General features: G+C 41.2%; 1 protein-coding gene across 1 annotated transcript in view; it reads left to right on the top strand.

The window, feature by feature from the left end:
- LOC122549491 (collagen alpha-1(IX) chain-like) overlaps window positions 1-18,377 on the top strand; it is a 35,027-nt gene that overhangs the window by 12,221 nt on the left and 4,429 nt on the right. The window contains exons 4-8 of the mRNA XM_043689350.1: window positions 7,073-7,196; window positions 10,440-10,830; window positions 14,073-14,150; window positions 17,191-17,277; window positions 17,391-17,444. Of these exons, the coding sequence (XP_043545285.1) occupies window positions 7,073-7,196; window positions 10,440-10,830; window positions 14,073-14,150; window positions 17,191-17,277; window positions 17,391-17,444 (734 nt within the window). The remainder of the gene's footprint in view (window positions 1-7,072; window positions 7,197-10,439; window positions 10,831-14,072; window positions 14,151-17,190; window positions 17,278-17,390; window positions 17,445-18,377) is intronic.

Raw genomic sequence — 18,377 nt, forward strand, 5'->3', positions numbered from 1 at the left:
GTGGGTGTTTGCACTCCCTTTTTGATTTCCTTAAAAACCTTCTCCTCTGTTTTTGGCTGCACTTCAGTCCCACGCTCCTGATCTTTGGGCACCCGGTACGGAGGAAGGAGGGCAGGTCTGAAGACCTCCTCGTGGGTCTGCTCCTGGGCCTGAGGCAGCGGGCCGTGGAGGGGGTCGTTAGGGCCGACTGCTTGCCCCTCTTCCGCGGTTATGTTAGAGCCCGGGTGTCCTTGGAGAAGGAGCACGCGGTGTCGACCAACACCCTGGAGTTGTTCAGGGAGAGGTGGGCGCCGCAGGGAGTGGAGTGCATCATTCTCCCTCCAACTCTATTTTGATTTAGTCCCTACCCTCCCCTTCACTGTTTTGATCACACAGCACTGCCCTTTGATGTAAAGGGCAGTGTTTGTCACTGGCCACCCGGCTTGTCACTGGCCACCCAGGTGTTTTCCTATCTTCCTGGTGGTGGAATTTGAATAAAGATTTGTGCACTTTGTATCCTTCACTGTGTCTCACACAAAAATAGAAAAACAGGTGTGCTCCCCTTCACTGTTTTGATCACACAGCACTGCCCTTTGATGTGAAGGGCAGCGTTTGTCACTGGCCACCCGGGTGTTTTCCTATCTTCCTGGTGGTGGAAATTGAATAAAGATTCGTGCACTTTGTGTCTTTCACTGTGTCTCACACTTGCACACACACACCATGGGTGCTGGGAAAAAAATAAGCACTACCGTACTTAGGTGGTAGTGTGGGGGTTTAAAAAAAAAAGGAAAAAGAAAAAAAAAGACAAAATAAATAAAAAAATAATTAAAAAAAAGAACAGGAGTGTTCAGTGGTGAAGGACTCTCCATTTTGTGTTAGGACTGACTCTGAACTGCCTGGACCACACAGTCAGTGTATTTTTTACTGCTGCTGTGTAAGAAACAGAAGAACAGGAGTGTTGCCCACTGTCCACCACTTTTCCCTGATCCACCGACCCGAGCTGCCTTGGCATGCCCATTTGCCACCAGGTAGTGGGGATCCCCAGTGGAATGCTCTCTATACCGGAGTCCTTCCCCTTTCACTCGGGGAACTGGGGTGGAGGATGCTGTACATAGAGGTCCCCTGCAACTGCTGATTGCGGTGGTTCACGGACTCCCAGCCCAACTGCTTGTTCTGAGGTGTTGTGGAGTCCGTGGACCATGTATATATTGGGTGTGGGCACTTGCACTCCCTTTTTGATTTTCTTAAAAACCTTCTTCTCTGTTTCTTGTTGCACTTCAGTCCCACGCTCCTGATCTTTGGGCACCCGGTACGGAGGAGGGAGGGCAGGTCAGAGTGCATCCTCGTGGGTCTGCTCCTGGGCCTTGCCAAACTGGCAATAAACAGGTCCAGGCAGCGGGCCGTGGAGGGGGTCATTATGGCCGATTGCCTGCCCCTCTTCCATCGTTACCTTCGAGCCCGGGTGTCCCTGGAGAAGGAGCACACAGTGTCCACCAACACCCTTGAGCTGTTCAGTGAGAGGTGGGCACTGCAAGGAGTGGAGTGTATTACTTCCCCCTCCAACTCTATTTTGATTTAACCCCTGCCCTCCCCTTTACTTTTTTGATCACGCAGCATTGCACTTTGTTGAGAAGGGCACTGCTTGTTACTGGCCACTCTGGTGTTTCCTTTCTTCCTGGTGGTGGAATAAAATAAAGATTTACACACTTGTTGTTCTTCACTGTATCCTACACCTGCACACACATGACATGGGTGCTGAGGAAAACATAAGCACTACTGCTGTTAGGTGATAGTGTGGGGGAAGAAAAAAAAGTAAAAAGAAAGAAAAAAAGAACAGGAGTGTCAGGCATCCTGTTCGCGCTGAGAGCTGGCTCTGAGGGAGCTGGATCAGCATTGAGAACTCTCTACTTGTAAATAAAGGGTGACTTGGTGACAGGATGCTGGCCTTGGTAGAGTTGTTTCTGAATTGACTCCAGTATTCCTGCCCTTCTAGAGCCACCATTACCCCAACAAAATCCTGCTCAGTGTATGGTTTGAGATTGCCAAACCTGCCAACTCCTATTTCCTCTCCTGGGCTTGCTTTCTCTTTTTGACAGAGTTAAGATCCACCACCATTGTGCTTAGCTTTAGTTTCAGGCTCTACCACAAAAGACAGCATTACATATGTTCACTCCAGCAAACTGCACATTCACATTTCAGACAGAAGTGAGAATATGAGCATGCAAGTTAAGAGCAGGTACAGGCTATTCAGCCCCTCTTTACTGCTCCATCCTTTAAGAAGATCATGCCTGATCAGATTATGGCCTCAAATCTATACTCTTGCTAATTCCCAGTTGATGGGTGTGGAATAGATCTTCATGGTCCTTTTTTGCTCATCTACATTTAACAGATAGAAATTTTGTTCCTGTGTTCACCAGCCTTTCATCTCACCGCAGATGAAATTCAATAAAGGTATTATTGTGATCTCGCGAACACAGGAACAGAAAACACTAGATAACGTGAGCATATGCAAAGTAAATGAAATTTTACTTTCAGTCTGACACGTAATAGAACATCTTCAGAAAAATTATGGTGATATGAATTCTCGCTCAACATCCAAAATTAAGCATGGTAGACCTGACAAATTAATTTTTATCTTTTACCATTTATAATAAGTCTTTAATACATTTTATGACTAATATTGGTGTACTTTTTAAAATTGCAATAGCCTTTTCTTTGTATGGGGGGAGTAGTGGCTCAGTGGTTAGCCATTGCTACCTCACAGCACCGGGGATCAGGGTTTGGTTCCATCCTCAGGCGACTGTGTGGAGTTTGCACATTCTCCCCATGTCTGCATGAGTTTCTGCTGGGTGCTCCGGTTTCCTCCCACAGTCCAAAGATACGCAGGTTAGGTGGACTGGCCGTGCTAAATTATTCGCAGTGTTAAGGGATGTTGGCTAGGTGGATTAGCCATAGTTAATGTTGTGGGGATAGGTGGGAGAGTGGATTTGGGTCGGATACTCTTCAGAGGATTGTTGCAGACTGAATGGGCCGAATGGCCTCTTTCTGGACCCTAGGGAGTCTATGAATCCTTGGAAGAACTAACTTTAATCTAGAAGTTGCTATATGTCCCTGATATTTGTTTTAGTGCAATTTTTAAATGAAAGCGAGAATGTCGGAGGATAATTTGTGACCAGCAATTCTCCTCAACTGTTTTCTTACAAGGTTAATAAATGTACCACCATCCAATGTGTCCTTGCCTGTCCCATGTTGCCTGTTCAATTCTAATTCCAACAATTAATAAATTAATTAAATGTTTAATTTAAGTTTCAACACAAGGATCTGTTCTGAACTGTCAGCACTGAGATCAGTTATATCCTCTTATCGTCAACTAGAAAACTAATCCTTTTCACAGAGAACTTTACTTGCCTTCCCTTCCACAAATTCTGTGTTAAAAACCATCTGTCACAAGACAAACTGGAACCTTACATCATCAGCAATTAGCTTGTTTTTAACCCCCTCCACGGCCCGCTGCCTGGACCTGTTTATGGCAGCAGTGCTAACCACTGTGCCACCGTGCCGCACAGCGCCAGAGACCCGGGTTCATTTCCCGCCTCAGGCGACTGACTGTGTGGAGTTTGCCACAGTCCAAAGATGTACAGGTCAGGTGATTTGGCCATGCTAAATTGCCCTTAGTGTTAGGTAAGGGGTAAATGTAGGGGTATGGGTGGGTTGCGCTTCGGTGGGGCAGTGTGGACTTGTTGGGCCGAAGGGCCTGTTTCCACATTGTAAGTAATCTAATCTAATCTAATCTAATTTTCAAAAGCTGATTGGAGGCAGACGTTCGCAGGTAAAGGGACGGCTGGAAAATAGGAAGCCTTCAGAAATGAAATAACAAGAATCCAGAGAAAGTATATTCCTGTCAGGGTGAAAGGGAAGGCTGGTAGGTATAGGGAATGCTGGATGACTAAAGAAATTGAGGGTTTGGTTAAGAAAAAGAAGGAAGCATAAGTCAGGTATAGACAGGATAGATCGAGTGAATCATTAGAAGAGTAGAAAGAAAGTAGGAGTATACTTAAGAGGGAAATCAGGAAGGCAAAACGGGGACATGAGATAGCTTTGGCAAATAGAATTACATTTCTTCCCCTTAATCTCATGTGCCATTCTGCATTGAAGAGACAGCCAGACTGCTGACCTGTTCCCAGTGTTGTAACGACTTCACAGTAACAGGTTAACAGTGTCAGATTTTGTCATCTTCCCTGTAAAGAAATAGTTCTGAGGGAGTGAACAGAAATTAGAAACTAACTTTGTGGATTCACAGAGGTTAGAGCATCTGGGAGACCTTCATTATTAATTAGGCGACATAAATCAGAATTTATTCAGAGTCAATTAAATGAATCAGTTACTGATCACACAGAAAATTTATACCTACACTGGGTGAACATATGGAGCAAAACGAAATCTATATTTCTGCAAGTCTCAATCTGCAGTTCCAAAGTAACGTAATTTCTTTCTTCAGAAGTAGAATCTAACCAGAACCAAAATATTAACTGTATTTCTCACCACAGATGCTGCTGTATCTTGGCTTTCTCCAGCACAGTCTGTGTTTGCAGCAAAATGATTAACAGAGACTGGATCAGATATTGACACATGATCCAGTCAGAGAGAGGACAATAATGGATGAGGAATGGAGTTAGTGGCCTGAAAGTTACAGCAAAACACATGAATGAGACAAATTATTAACTTGAACGAGGAGGGGAAGCAATTCACAAAGTGAGAGAGAGCAGGAATCAGGGCTATGGTTGTGTCACTGTCAGAATTACTCCAGACCAATTGTTAGAACTGCTTTAGTCTATTAGTAAGTTTGCAGATGACACCAAAATTGGAGGTGTAGTAGACAGCAAAGAGGGTTACCTCAGATTACAACAGGATCTGGACCAGATGGGCCAATGGGCTGAGAAGTGGCACATGGAGTTTAATTCAGATAAATGCGAGGTGCTGCATTTTGGGAAAGCACATCTTAGCAGGACTTATATACTTAATAGTAAGGTACTAGAGAGTGTTGCTGAGCAAAGAGACCTTGGGGTGCAGGTTCATAGCTCCTTGAAAGTGGAGTCGCAGGTAAATAGGATAGTGAAGAAGGCATTTGGTATGCTTTCCTTTATTGGTCAGAGTATTGAGTACAGGACATTTGTTAGAAAACAACATGCAATTCTGGTCTCCTTCCAATCGGAAAGATGATGTGAAATTTGAAAGGGTTCAGAAAAGATTTACAAGATATTGCCAGGGTTGGAAGATCTGAGCTACAGGGAGAGGATGAACAGGCTGGGGTTGTTTTCCCTGGAGTGTCGGAGGCTGAGGGGTGACCTTATAGAGGTTTACAAAATTATGAGGGGCATGGATAGGATAAATAGACAAAGTCTTTTCCCTGGGGTTGGGGAGTCCAGACCTAGAGGGCATAGGTTTAGGGTGATGGGGAAAGATATAAAAGAGACCTAATGGGCAACTTTTTCACACACAGGGTGGTACTTGTATGGAATGAGCTGCCAGAGGATGTGGTGGAAGCTGATACAATTGCAACATTTAAGAGGCATTTGGATGGGTATATGAATGGGAAGGGTTTGGAGGGATATGGGCCAGGTGCTGGCAGGTGGGATTAGATTGGGTTGGGATATCTGGTTGGCATGGACGGGTTGGACCAAAGGGTGTGTTTCCATGCTGTACATCTCTATGACTCTAATTAGACTTTATAAATGTTTCAAAATAGTTATAATAAAGTTTAAATAGTGCAAAGAATCTCATTGTTACACTTTCAAACCATGACAAATATCACACAGCTTTTGAACACAGTTTCATGATACAAATGTGTGCACAAGGAGTGAATTGAGAAATAATAAAAAAAAACTAAGGTACTATTATTTTAAAGTTAAATAATTTTTAAAAAAACAAGCTGAACTATGCAAATGGAAATCAAGCATTTAAATACCTCTAACTGCATACAGTCTTAATTTCAACATTGAAGCCTATTTTCATGAAATTGTTTTCTTATGAGATAAAGTTATGTGGAAACCAGTATAAATACTATCAGTTAACAGTGATATCAACTTACACAAACGTACTGCAAGAATGGAGCTGTCCAGGTACCAAGATCCAAATTGGATTTCTCCATAACAGAACAGCTTTTGATCAGAACACTTGGCAAAGGACTATGTGAGTAAACTCTGAGATTAAAAAAAACATGGCTTAATTGCACATTAAAGAACAATTATCTTCCATTCATATTGCATCATTAGGATGACGTGGTCGCTCAGTGATTAACACTGCTGCCTCAGCAGCGCCAGGGACCAGTGTTCAATTCCAGAGATGTGCAGGCTAGCTGGACTAACCATGGGAAATGCAGGCTTATAGGGATAGGGAGGTGGGTCTTGGTGTGCTGTCTTTTTGGTTGGTGGGGGGAGACAGTGTGGACTCAATGGGCTGAATGGCCTGCTTCCACACTGTAAGGATTCTATGATTAATTGTCAGCTCATTACATCATTAACATTCATAGCTTTGCTAACAAACATTTGAAACACTATCCATCACTGTTCACCACTAAAATATGCTGGCTATAAAACTCCGAGGTGATCTTGTATTTTGCATCCACTAGGTTGCAAAGTATGCCTGGCATTCATAGTGATTCAGTTATAGTGATGTCTTAGTTCTATTGGGGCTTGTCTCATGAATTCTTCAAGTTGTATCTTAAATATAACATGAGGCATCACTATAGTGTTATATTACTGGCTGGCTCCCACTAGCTTGGCATTTGCCTCTGAATGTTGAAACTTATTGTGCTGTCTAGCATTTTCCATGCTGCTCTCCAGAATATTTTGTTTGCCTTTTAACTTGGTTTATGCTGTATTTTTCTGTGTGACATGCAATGTTGTGTTGTTCCTTAGACCATCGTTTTAAAAAGAAAAAGTGATTATGAAAGATTTCTGATTCTTCCTGCTAAAGAGATCTTGCAATCTTCAGATAAAAGTATGCAAAATGAAGCATTATTTAGGAGCATTACTGTCTAAGTTGAATAATTATCTATAGATTTGGTGACAGTTGCATTTTCCCTCTGTTCCAGTTACTGACATGTTGAAAGCATTAGGAGTGTCAAGCACAGTTGGTGTCTACGAAGTGGAAGGATCCCAAATTAATTTAAAGGCTTATCGTCTAGAGCCAAGTGTACAGATTAGGAGAGAATCAAGGTATGAAATATCAAAGAAAGTAAGCTTTACATCCATGTAGATCCATTTATGACCATCTGACATCATAAAATGCATTACAGTCAATGAAGTTCACTGATGTATAGGGAGTCAACTATAAAGTTTAATGTGCAGATTACTTTAATTGCTTCTTGCTAAATGTATGTACGCATCCTCAAAATAGTTAAATAAAAGGATCACTCTCTAAAGCTAATATACACCCCTCTGATAGCTTTTTTTCTTAACACTAAGTGCAAATTACTTTACATTTATAACCAATTTACAAAGTGAATATTCCCCACTTGCTATAAAATATTTTAGAAAGATTATCTTGGATATTTCATTAACCTATGATTGTTATGAAGATGTGGGTGTACTGTACCTTTAAGAAAGTTAAAAGCTAGCAGAACTACCTGACAGCATCAAGTGTTCTGAATACGGTAACAGTGGGGTAAACCCTCCTGCTTAATTTAAACCAGCAACACAGAAAAGATTTATCCCATGCAGTAATCTGTGAAAATTCGATAGGCCAAAAAGTAACAACCATATTTCTTAAAGTATAACAGAGAAAAATTAACTAACAACTCTTTACAACTCCTTCCTCTAACCTATCTTTTACCTACCCCTTCTACAATACTAGTCCGATAAAAACCCCTGATTAAGATTTACCAAAATTCAACTTTTCAAAAACCAGCCAGACATCAAATCTTTTCTTCTTCTTAGGGATTTCTGCTTCACAGGTTACTGATTGATAAAGGTACCTTTTAAGAGAGCTATTCTCTGGGCAGTCTGCAGATGTCGCTGGCATGGCAGTTTCTCCTTCCAACTGTTCAATTTTCCCCAGTCTTATACTCCCAAAGCATCGGATTGTGTCATTGGCTATTAAGATTGTCAATATACTAAATTCAAACTGGATTGGAGTTTGGTATTTTTTAGGGTAAATTTAAACTGATTGGCCTAATTTGAATCTGCTTTGTTGTTTCCAGGCAACCCAGCTAATGTAGCTTTCGACCAAGTATTATATTGTTACCTTATTCAGAACAGTTGGTGCTGTCAGGTAGTTCTGCTAGCTTTTAAGTCTCTTAACAGTACAAGTACACCCCCATTTTCATAATAATCATATTGTTGGGATGCTTTGTGTTTCTGGACAAATTCATAAATGAATAGGATGTCAAGATATTAACTATTATAAACAGAGAACTGTTTTGTGTTAATTGCTATTGCCTTCTCTACTATGTTGTGGTACAGTTAGAATGTGTCCGTGATTAAAAGTATAATTAAAGCATTCATTGCACACCACAAAATATTATTAGCAGTGAATGAGAGAGTATAATATTATTACTGTCAAGGTAATGCTCATTAGTGATAACATTTTAAAGCAAACTAGTTTATTTTCATACCAAAGCTGCTGACTCAGCATTAACCGAGAAAATGCCGCAGCTTTGCTGATTCAGTTCGAGAGCAGGTAGGTATTGATCCAACAGTTTATGAATACATTAAGCTTTTATTGCATATGGAATGGAAGAAAACTTGCATCAGTGTGGATATCTGACTGAACCTACTGCTTTGAGGTTGAGGTACGTTCTGTGCTTGCATTTTTGAACACATCATATCAACATTCTTTCCTGTGAGTCTCATTAACAATGTTTGGACTTCTATTACATGTAACAAAGAAAGTAGAACATGAGCAACATTTTTTGCTGATTTAACTGCCTCTATGGAAAGAAAGCAAAGTAAATATGTTATGACCGTGGGCGGCACGGTGGCACAGTGGTTAGCACTGCTGCCTCACATCAATTCCCGCCTCAGGCGACTGACTGTGTGGAGTTTGCACGTCCTCCCCGTGTCTGCGTGGGTTTCCTCCGGGTGCTCCGGTTTCCTCCCACAGTCCAAAGATGTGTAGGTCAGGTGAATTGGCCATGCTAAAATTGCCCGTAGTGTTAGGTAAGGGGTACATGTAGGGGTATGGGTGGGTTGCGCTTCGGCGGGGCGATGTGGACTTGTTGGACTGAAGGGCCTGTTTCCACACTGTAAGTAATCTAATCTACAGCTTATGACCAGTGACAACATCAGAACACTGGACTTGAAACATGATCTTTGTGTTCTTCCCACAGATGCTGTCAGATTTGCTGAGTTTCACCAGCAATTTCTGTTTTTGTTTCAGATCTCCAGCATCTGCAGTTCTTGTTTTATTTTTGCTGAGTTATTGTGTTTCAGCAAATGCCTTTTATAAATGCAATTAGAAGGAACTTTAGTTTCCTCTCTAATATTCACTTCACAATAGGATTGTGTCCTATCATTTCATTTTTGCCTCTTTCTGGGAGGGAAAGTGCTCTTTGTTTGGTTTATCCCTGACCATCCAGTCAAATTCTCAAATACATTGGCCATGATTTTTGTTTGATGTGGGGAGGGATCCAGAGGGTATAGGGCAATTTTCCAACTGGGAAACCCAGAATAATTTGTTTCCCTCAGCTTTGTCAAATTTAACTGTAGGATTCAAGCACAAAGTTTTGCTTCTGATTTCTCGGCCATAGCTACATTGATGGAAAGCTTTGGCCAGTCAGCCTTTCCACACAAGGGCACAGGTAGGGAATAGAGAGGAAAAAATTGGAAAAGCCAAAGTTTGAGGAGGGAGATCAGAAACCAGAGTGCATATACAGATTTAAGGTTAAAAGGTAGATTGTGCATCGGAGCAAGATATTAAACCACAGCAAGTGTCAAATCAGAGGCCAAGGTCAGGGAAGATCACAGGCCAGAAGGCATATCGGAAGGAACTGCATGGGGTTGGATGAGGCAAGTAAGCTGGATATAGCAGGGCATACCCAGATATCACCACCCTTTTGATACCAAGTTTTTCAAGATCCTAGAAACCATAAAGAGAGCTAAAATTTAAAGTACTATTTGAGGCAGCTTCTGGGATGGTTGGTTACCTGCAACATTCTGTCTTCTTTTCAAAAAAACAGTGGATGCATTAAGAGAGATTTGGGATCAGAAATCAGACTACTAATGTTTTTAAATTCTAGTTGACCCAACCCCACATATTTTTGGCATTTAAAATCCCCCCCCCCATTATGTTGACAGACCTCATGACTTATCCCACTGTGGTTCAGTTCATTAGTACAGTATTGTGGGTGACACTAGTCAGCAGTGTTCCTTCGTTAGAAAGTTCTCATCACTTTGCTTTTGAAATATATTGTTCACATTTGTGTGATGAGAAATATGATTTTTGTTTTGCACATTTTTCAGGTTGGTTCATCCATACGGGTTTCCCAACGAATTATCAATTGTCGCAACTTTTAGAATGAGAGAAAATACCCCTAACATGGTGTGGAATCTGTGGGAGGTAACTGACAGATATGACAACGAGCAATTCCGACTCAGACTGTATGGTGAAACCAATGCTGTTGAACTCTACAATGTGGCAGCTGTAGGAGAGGAGGTCACCACTTTTGAAAATGTGGGACAACTGTTCAACCAGGCCTGGCACAAGCTCTCACTTAGTGCCACAAAAACCCAGCTGACTCTGTTTGTTGATTGTCAGCAGGTTGGCACAGCTCCCATTCGACAATACGGATTCATTGGTACAGATGGAGTTACTGTTTTGGCAACAGGAGCAAGGAGGAACACTACACTTCCAGTAAGCAACTCTTGTACTCCATTTTTCTCATCATCTCTTTAGCCACACTATACCTTCTCATGGGAACGTAGGAGATTGAGAGGTGACTTTATAGATGTTTATAAAATCTTGAAGGGCACAGATAAGGTGAAAGTAATGGTCTTTTCCCCAGGGTAGGAGAGTCCAAAACTAGAAGGCATAATTAAAAAAGACCTGAGAGGCACCTTTTTCACATAGTGGGTGATTTGTGTGTGGAATGAACTGCCACAGGAAAGGTAGGTGCAAGTACAGTTATAACATTTAAAAGACATTTGGACAGGTACATGAATAGAAAAGGTTTAAAGGGATATGGGCCAACTACAGGCAAATGGGACTAGTTTAGTTTGAGAAACTTATTCAGCATGGACTAGTTGGACCAAAAGGTCTGTCTCTGTGAGGTATGACTTTATGACTCTATAACTTAAGTATAGTCAAAATTGGACTTTTGAGGCAATTTGAGAGGCTTTTAAAATTGAGAAATTTTAAAAGCTTTTAATATTTTCCAGTATACTAGGATTATAAATCAAGATAATTTGACAATTCTATCTATGCTCAAATATTCTATAACATTCTGTTCTAAATGATTATAATTTTCCATATGCTTTGATGAAGGGCAATTTATAGTAAATTATATCTACCCAATTTCATAGCTCATCATTAGATAACGAGAGGTGATTTGGAAGTGGTGAAGGTATTTAACTAGATTGCTAACATCAATGCTGTTAATACATTATGAGCAATAAAGCAGAAACACGGGTAACATTAATAAAGTTCCATCCTTCAAACACCAGATCAAGTTGCAAACTATGTAGATGATCATAAGTTTAATGTCACAAATTAGCTTAATTCTTGCAAGATGAATAGTTGCCTCTTGCTTTTTGTATGTGAAGCTTCAAATTATGTTGAATCTTGGCATGGATTTTGCAGTAATACTGATTCTGAAATTCGGTTTTCCCAGTATTACAAATCTGAAGTGGACACCAATTCTTGAAATCTGCACATGTTCACAATAACATGCACATTTAGAGGTTACTGTCAGTGATACTATACTCCTCTAGAAGGTGTTGTATTGATTTGACAAGGACTTCCACTCACACCCTATTAATCTCTCTACAAAAGGACTTGAAAAAGTCACGTCATTAAAAGGTGTACCAACTCCATGAATACTCCTAAGTGCCCTCAATCGCTTGGGATGAATAATTTTCTATTTATGAAATGTCCATGCTTTCTGTTGTGATAAAACAATGCCCCATTTTCAAAATAATATTTTAAAGTATGTTTATTTTTGATTTACCTCCTATCTTAATCCAGTCATAATCCTTTATTTAACATACAAAAGTTTCAATTAGAAATAAAGTTGAATGATGCTTTTCACTCCCTTGTATGTTATTTGTCAATATTTTAATGCAACTATTTACTCCTGTTGACATCATTACTGATGCATGTCAAGACATTTTCTTGACTTAGCACTAGATTTGACCATTAGGAATAGGGAAATTCCTGCCACAGAGATTGCTTGACCTTTGTAGGCAGCATTCTACAATTTACAGATGATACATTTTACTGCACCACTGTCTGCAAAATCCAAGTCAGTATTATGCATTTGGACCAAAAAGATAAAACTGCTTATTTAACCAATGACCACACATATACTAAGTTAACCACATACTGTTAAAGTGCTGAAACTGAACAATTCATCATTATAATTTGATACTTGTGGGCCCAGTTTCAAACTCTGCACAAGCAAAAAGGATTTTGACTGAATTAAAGTCTGGTTCAACATTATTTGTGGCACAGTGGATGAATGGTTAGCTCTGCTGCCTCACAGCACCAGGGACCCAGGTGATCGTCAGTGTAGCATTTGCACATTTCCCTGTATCTATGTGGATTTCCTCTAGTTGTTCCAGTTTTCTCCCACGACCCAAGGATGTGCAGGTTAGTTGGATTGGCCATGCTAAATTGTACCATAGTATCCAAGGATGTGCAGGATAGGTGTAATAGCTATGGTAAATGCAGGGTTATAGGGATAGGGTAGGGGCTAGGTCTGGACAGGATGCCGACTCCCACAGCTACCTGGATTACACCTCTTCCCATCCTACCTCTTGCAAAAATGCCATCCCATATTCCCAATTCCTCCGCCTCCGCCGTATCTGCTCCCAGGAGGACCAGTTCCACCAAAGAACACACCAGATGGCCTCCTTCTTTAGAGACCGCAATTTCCCTTCCCACGTGGTTAAAGATGCCCTCCAACGCACTTCGTCCACATCCCACACCTCCGCCCTCAGACCCTCCAACCTCCAACCGTAACAAGGACAGAACGCCCCTGGTGCTCACCTTCCACCCTACAAACCTCCGCATAAACCAAATCATCCACCGACATTTCCACCACCTCCAAAAAGACCCCACCACCAGGGATATAATTCCCTCCCCACCCCTTTCCGCCTTCCGCAAAGACCGTTCCCTCCGTGACTACCTGGTCAGGCCCACGCCCCCCTACGACCCACCCTCCCATCCTGGCACCTTCCCCTGCCACCGCAGGAACTGTAAAACCTGCGCCCACACCTCCTCCCTCACCTCCATACAAGGCCCCAAAGGAGCTTTCCACATCCATCAAAGTTTTACCTGCACATCCACCAATACCATCTATTGTATCCGTTGCTCCCGATGCGGTCTCCTCTACATTGGGGAGACTGAGCGCCTCCTAGCAGAGCGCTTTAGGGAACATCGCCGAGACACCTGCACCAATCAACCAAACCGCCCCGTGGCCCAACATTTCAACTCCCCCTCCCACTCTGCCGAGGATATGGAGGTGCTGGGCCTCCTCCACCGCCGCTCCCTCACCACCAGACGCCTGGAGGAAGAACGCCTCATCTTCCGCCTCGGAATCTAGCTTATCTCTCCATGCTTCAGGCTCTCTGCCTTTATTCCTGATGAAGGGCTTTTGCCCGAAACGTCGATTTTGCTGCTCAAGTCGGATGCTACCTGAATGCTGTGCTCTTCCAGCACCACTGATCCAGAATCTGGACAGGATGCTATTTGAAGGGTCAGTGCAGCATTGATGGGCCAAATGGCCTCTTTCTGCATTGTAGGAGTTCTATGATTCTATTCAGACTTTAATTTTTCTTGACCTAAAAAAACAAACAGATCATGTTTCAGATTGCAGTGCTGGAATTCTTATGTAATATCTCTTTGAATTCACCTACCAAACATCTTCTATATCTCAGGTGGACATACAACAATTCACAATCTATGGAAACCCAAGTAAAGCAAGTGAAGTAACCTGCTGTGAATTGCCTGGTATTGTAAGTATGGATACTTTATTGCTTTCCTGTCAATGATGAAAAATGGCCACTTTTATTTCACTTTATCAGAATCATTTGAGTTTATATATCATCTGTCTTACACCTATTTTGTTTCACTGAGAGTTTCATTCTTTGCATCCGCATTTCTCATTCAAGAGAGTGGGTGAGAAACTTATTTTCAAATCACTGTCAACTCAGCTGTTCTTTGGTTTTCAAGAGATGGGAAGAGAGAAGATAAGTTGAATAATACACTGCTGTCTTTATTTTACTACCTTGGTGTTTGCTTTAACCTTTTCTTTGCAAATGAGATCAGGAGTTCAGCATGATAGACATGCTCAACTGGGTCACTCCATCAGGCACAGTGCACTGGTACTAGCAGCATAGAACTACAATTAAAACATGAAATTTGTTGCTAATAAATTCCAACCCAAACTATTTACTAAAGTCATAATTAAAGTGCACCCTGACTCCATTCATCCACCCTGAATAACTTTGTCTAGCAAAACTCTATCACTAAAATAAAACGTTGAAAATGCACCCTGGATTTGGATGTGGATGCTGGAGATCTGAAACAAACAAAAACAGGAGTTGCTGGAGAAACCCAGCAAGTCTGACAGCTTCTGTGGAGAGAAAGCAGGATTCATGTTTCGAGTCTAGTGACCTTTCTTCAGAAATTATAGCACCTCGGAAGAGGTGTTATTTATGCTGAGGATCCTCTTTCCCTCCCAAAACAACGATAGTGGCCCCTGGTTCCTCACCTATCACCCCACCAGCATCCATATCCAAAGGATCATAAGCTACCATCTCCACCACCTCCAGCGGATGCCACCATCAGACACACATTTCCCTCCCCTCTCTTGTCGGCTTTCCACTGGTTCCATTCCCTCCGGGACACCTGGTCTACTCCTTATCTATTCCCAACAGCTCCCCACAAAGCCCATGACACCTTTCCATGTAGTTGTAGAGGATGCAACAGTTGATAATTTACCACCTCAATTTTCATCATCCGGAGCCCAGGCACACCTTCCAGTGAAGCAGCAATTTCCCCACACTTCATTCAATTTAGTCTACTGTATTTGATGAGACGAAAGACTGACTTGGTTTTTGCAGGATATAGCATTGGATATCCTTCATTGTCATGTGTACTCAATTACAGGAGTACAGTGAAAAGTTTACAATGTTGCCTCACCTGGCGCTATCTTATGTACAAAGTATCAAGATACAAATCTTAGGTACAAAAAGAGGAATAAAAAAGAAAAGCAGTTGCATTAACATACGGTGATTCACAGCATAAGTTAGAAATAAGATGTAGTTAAAAGGATAAACATTATAGTTAGATAAGCAAAATACAAATAAACATTTTTATATATATATTATATATATATATATATATGCTCAGTTGGTAAAAATAACCCAGAGCATCCAATTATCTGCCACTTCAACACACCACCGTGATCCCATGCCAATGTTTCTGTTCCAGACCTGCTGCAGTGCACCAGCGAGGCTCAACGCAGACTGGAGGAATGACACCTCATCCTCTGCTTGGGAATCTTACTCTCTTTCAGGATTCAACATCGAGTTTAACAATTTTAGAACATGAGCACGTTTCCATATTCATTACCGACCCCTGCACCTGTCATGAAACAGGTTGCTTTCAGCACAGCCAACCCATTTTTTTTTACTACTCAGAGTCCCCATTAACACCTATCTAGCTTCCCTTTTTCTCTGGTTTATTATCACTAATCCCTTTTTTCTTTCCCTCTCTTTCTCTGATTTCTGTCGTCCCCTATCCACTCACTCCATTTCTCCCATCCAACCATTATTATCAGCATTATTACCCCTTTTCCGTGCCATTTCTAATTATGAGAAAGGGTCACTGGACTCAAAACGTTAATTCTGTTTTTTCTTCAGTGATGCTATCTGATCTCCAGTAATTTCTGTTTTTCTTTGTTAAAAATCTATAGTTCTTGGATTAACTTGCTAATTGGTCTAGTATGAACTGAATTAATAACTGATTTCATAATCATGCAGCCCCTTGGTAAAATTGATCAAAACAAAACAAAATTGAATTTCCCATTCCCTGCAGGAGAGAAGCTTGGGTCTTGCATGAGTATATTGAACTTGTTATAACAAGGATGTGCCAATAGAAATGGAAGTGAAGTTAAGGTAGGCTGGTCAAGTTGCAATGACAGACAGTCAGGAAACATTTCATAACATTCAACTGTATTACATTCTAGTGAGAAAGAAATCCTCTCGGAGAAGAATACACCCTCAGTAGTGAATTATGAAAGTTCACGATAATATCGAATTGAAAGAAAACCAAACAATTCTGCAAAGAATATTGCAAGGTCAGAAAGTTGGATAGACGATGAATCCAGCAAAGCTGGAAGGAAGAAAGGATATTATTATATTGGAGGGGGTTCAGAAATGATTTACCAACGTGTTGCCAGTACTAGAGGCTTTGAATTATAAGGACAGGCTGCTTAGGCTTGGACTTATTTCACTGGAGTGTAGGAGGTTGAGGGGTGACCGTTTATAAGGTCATGAGGGATATGTATAAGGTGGATAGCAAAGGTCTTTTCCCTAACGTGGGAAAATTCAAAACTGGGGGACATATTTTTAAGGTGAGAGGAGAAAGATTTAGAGGGATCTGAGGGACAACGTTTTCATACAGAGGGTTATTCTTATGTGAAATGAATTGCCAGAGGAAGTGGTAGATGCAGGTACAGTTACATCATTTAAAAGACATTTGAATAGGTACTTGAATAAGAAAGGTTTAGAAGGATATGGGCCAAATGCAGGCATGTAGGACTAAAACCAGTGTTTTTGTGGAAGAGATTTCCACACTTGTACCGTATTTTGCATGAAGTATTTTCTGATTTCTCTTTTGAATGATATTTTTAAAGTTGGTGTGCCATATCACTCTGCAATTAGATCTTATAGTTTTCTGTTTCAAAAAGAACTGGTCCAATTGTTTGTGAATATTTGCAAACTGAAAGTGACTACATTGTATTTGTTTTAATATTTTGATTAATTCTAGTGTGAAAAGCAAAGCAGTGATGGCACCTCAATTGGATGTCCCTGCAGACCTACAAAACCTGGATTCCTTGGATTCTCTGGTCCAAATGTAAGATTCTTCCACCTACTCTGGAAAATTTCCACAGAATAACTTCTTTATACTTCCTTTTATGAGAGGTTTGCATGTATTTAAAAGTAATGATGTAAACATCACTGTTACAGGGTTATCCAGGTGACAAAGGCAGGTCTGGATTTCCTGGATCTCAGGGTAGAAAGGTATGTAAGGGCATTTTGGAAAGGCCTACACTTGTTTTCGTACTTGGACTACACATCCACTTAGAACAGTTTTGTTTTTAAGAGAAATACCTATCTAAATGAATCATCTATGTGCATTTGCTTGAAAAGCTTGGTGACCTATTAACTGGGGTAATAAATTGTTTCACTTACCAAGGGTTGAATTAAATCTGTATTGTTTTGTGGTGTCAAATATATGCCTTATGCTGTTAGATTCCTAGATTAGCATAGACATCATCAAAGCTAGAGGTTCAGATGTGGAACAATGTGATAGTACTATCACACTGTTCTATCATTTCCCACATAACGTGGAGATGATGATGTTGGAGTGGAGTGGACTAAGTTAAAAATCACCCAAAATCAGGTTATAGTCCAACAGGTTTATTTGAAAATACAAGTTTTCAGAGCACTGCTCCTTCGTCAGGTACGCAGAGACATTCTATTTTGTTCAAAAAGCTAACCAGTCCACCTTGTCGAAAGCCTTATTAAAGTCTCTTTAGATCATGTGCACCGCTCTGCCTTCATCAGTCCTCTTCATTACTACTTCAAAAGTTCGATCAAGTTAGTGAGACATGATTTCCCATGCGCAAAGCTATGTTGACTCACCCTAATCAGCCCTTGCCTTTCCAAATACGTGTTAATCCTGTCTTTCAGAATCCCCTCCAACAACTTGCCCACAATTGATGTCAGGCTCACTGGTCCATAGTTCCCTGGCTTTTTCTTACCATCTTTCTTAAATAGTGACACCATGTTACCCAACCTCCAGTCTTCCAGCACCTCACCTGTGGCTTTCGATGACACAAATATCTCAGCAAGGGGCCCAGCAATCACTTCTCTTGCTTCTCACAAAGTTCTCGGGTACACCTGATCAGGTCATGGGAATTTATCCACCTTTTAAGACATCTAGCACCACCT

Source organism: Chiloscyllium plagiosum, chromosome 4, assembly GCF_004010195.1.
Source record: "Chiloscyllium plagiosum isolate BGI_BamShark_2017 chromosome 4, ASM401019v2, whole genome shotgun sequence".
NCBI lineage: Eukaryota > Metazoa > Chordata > Chondrichthyes > Orectolobiformes > Hemiscylliidae > Chiloscyllium > Chiloscyllium plagiosum.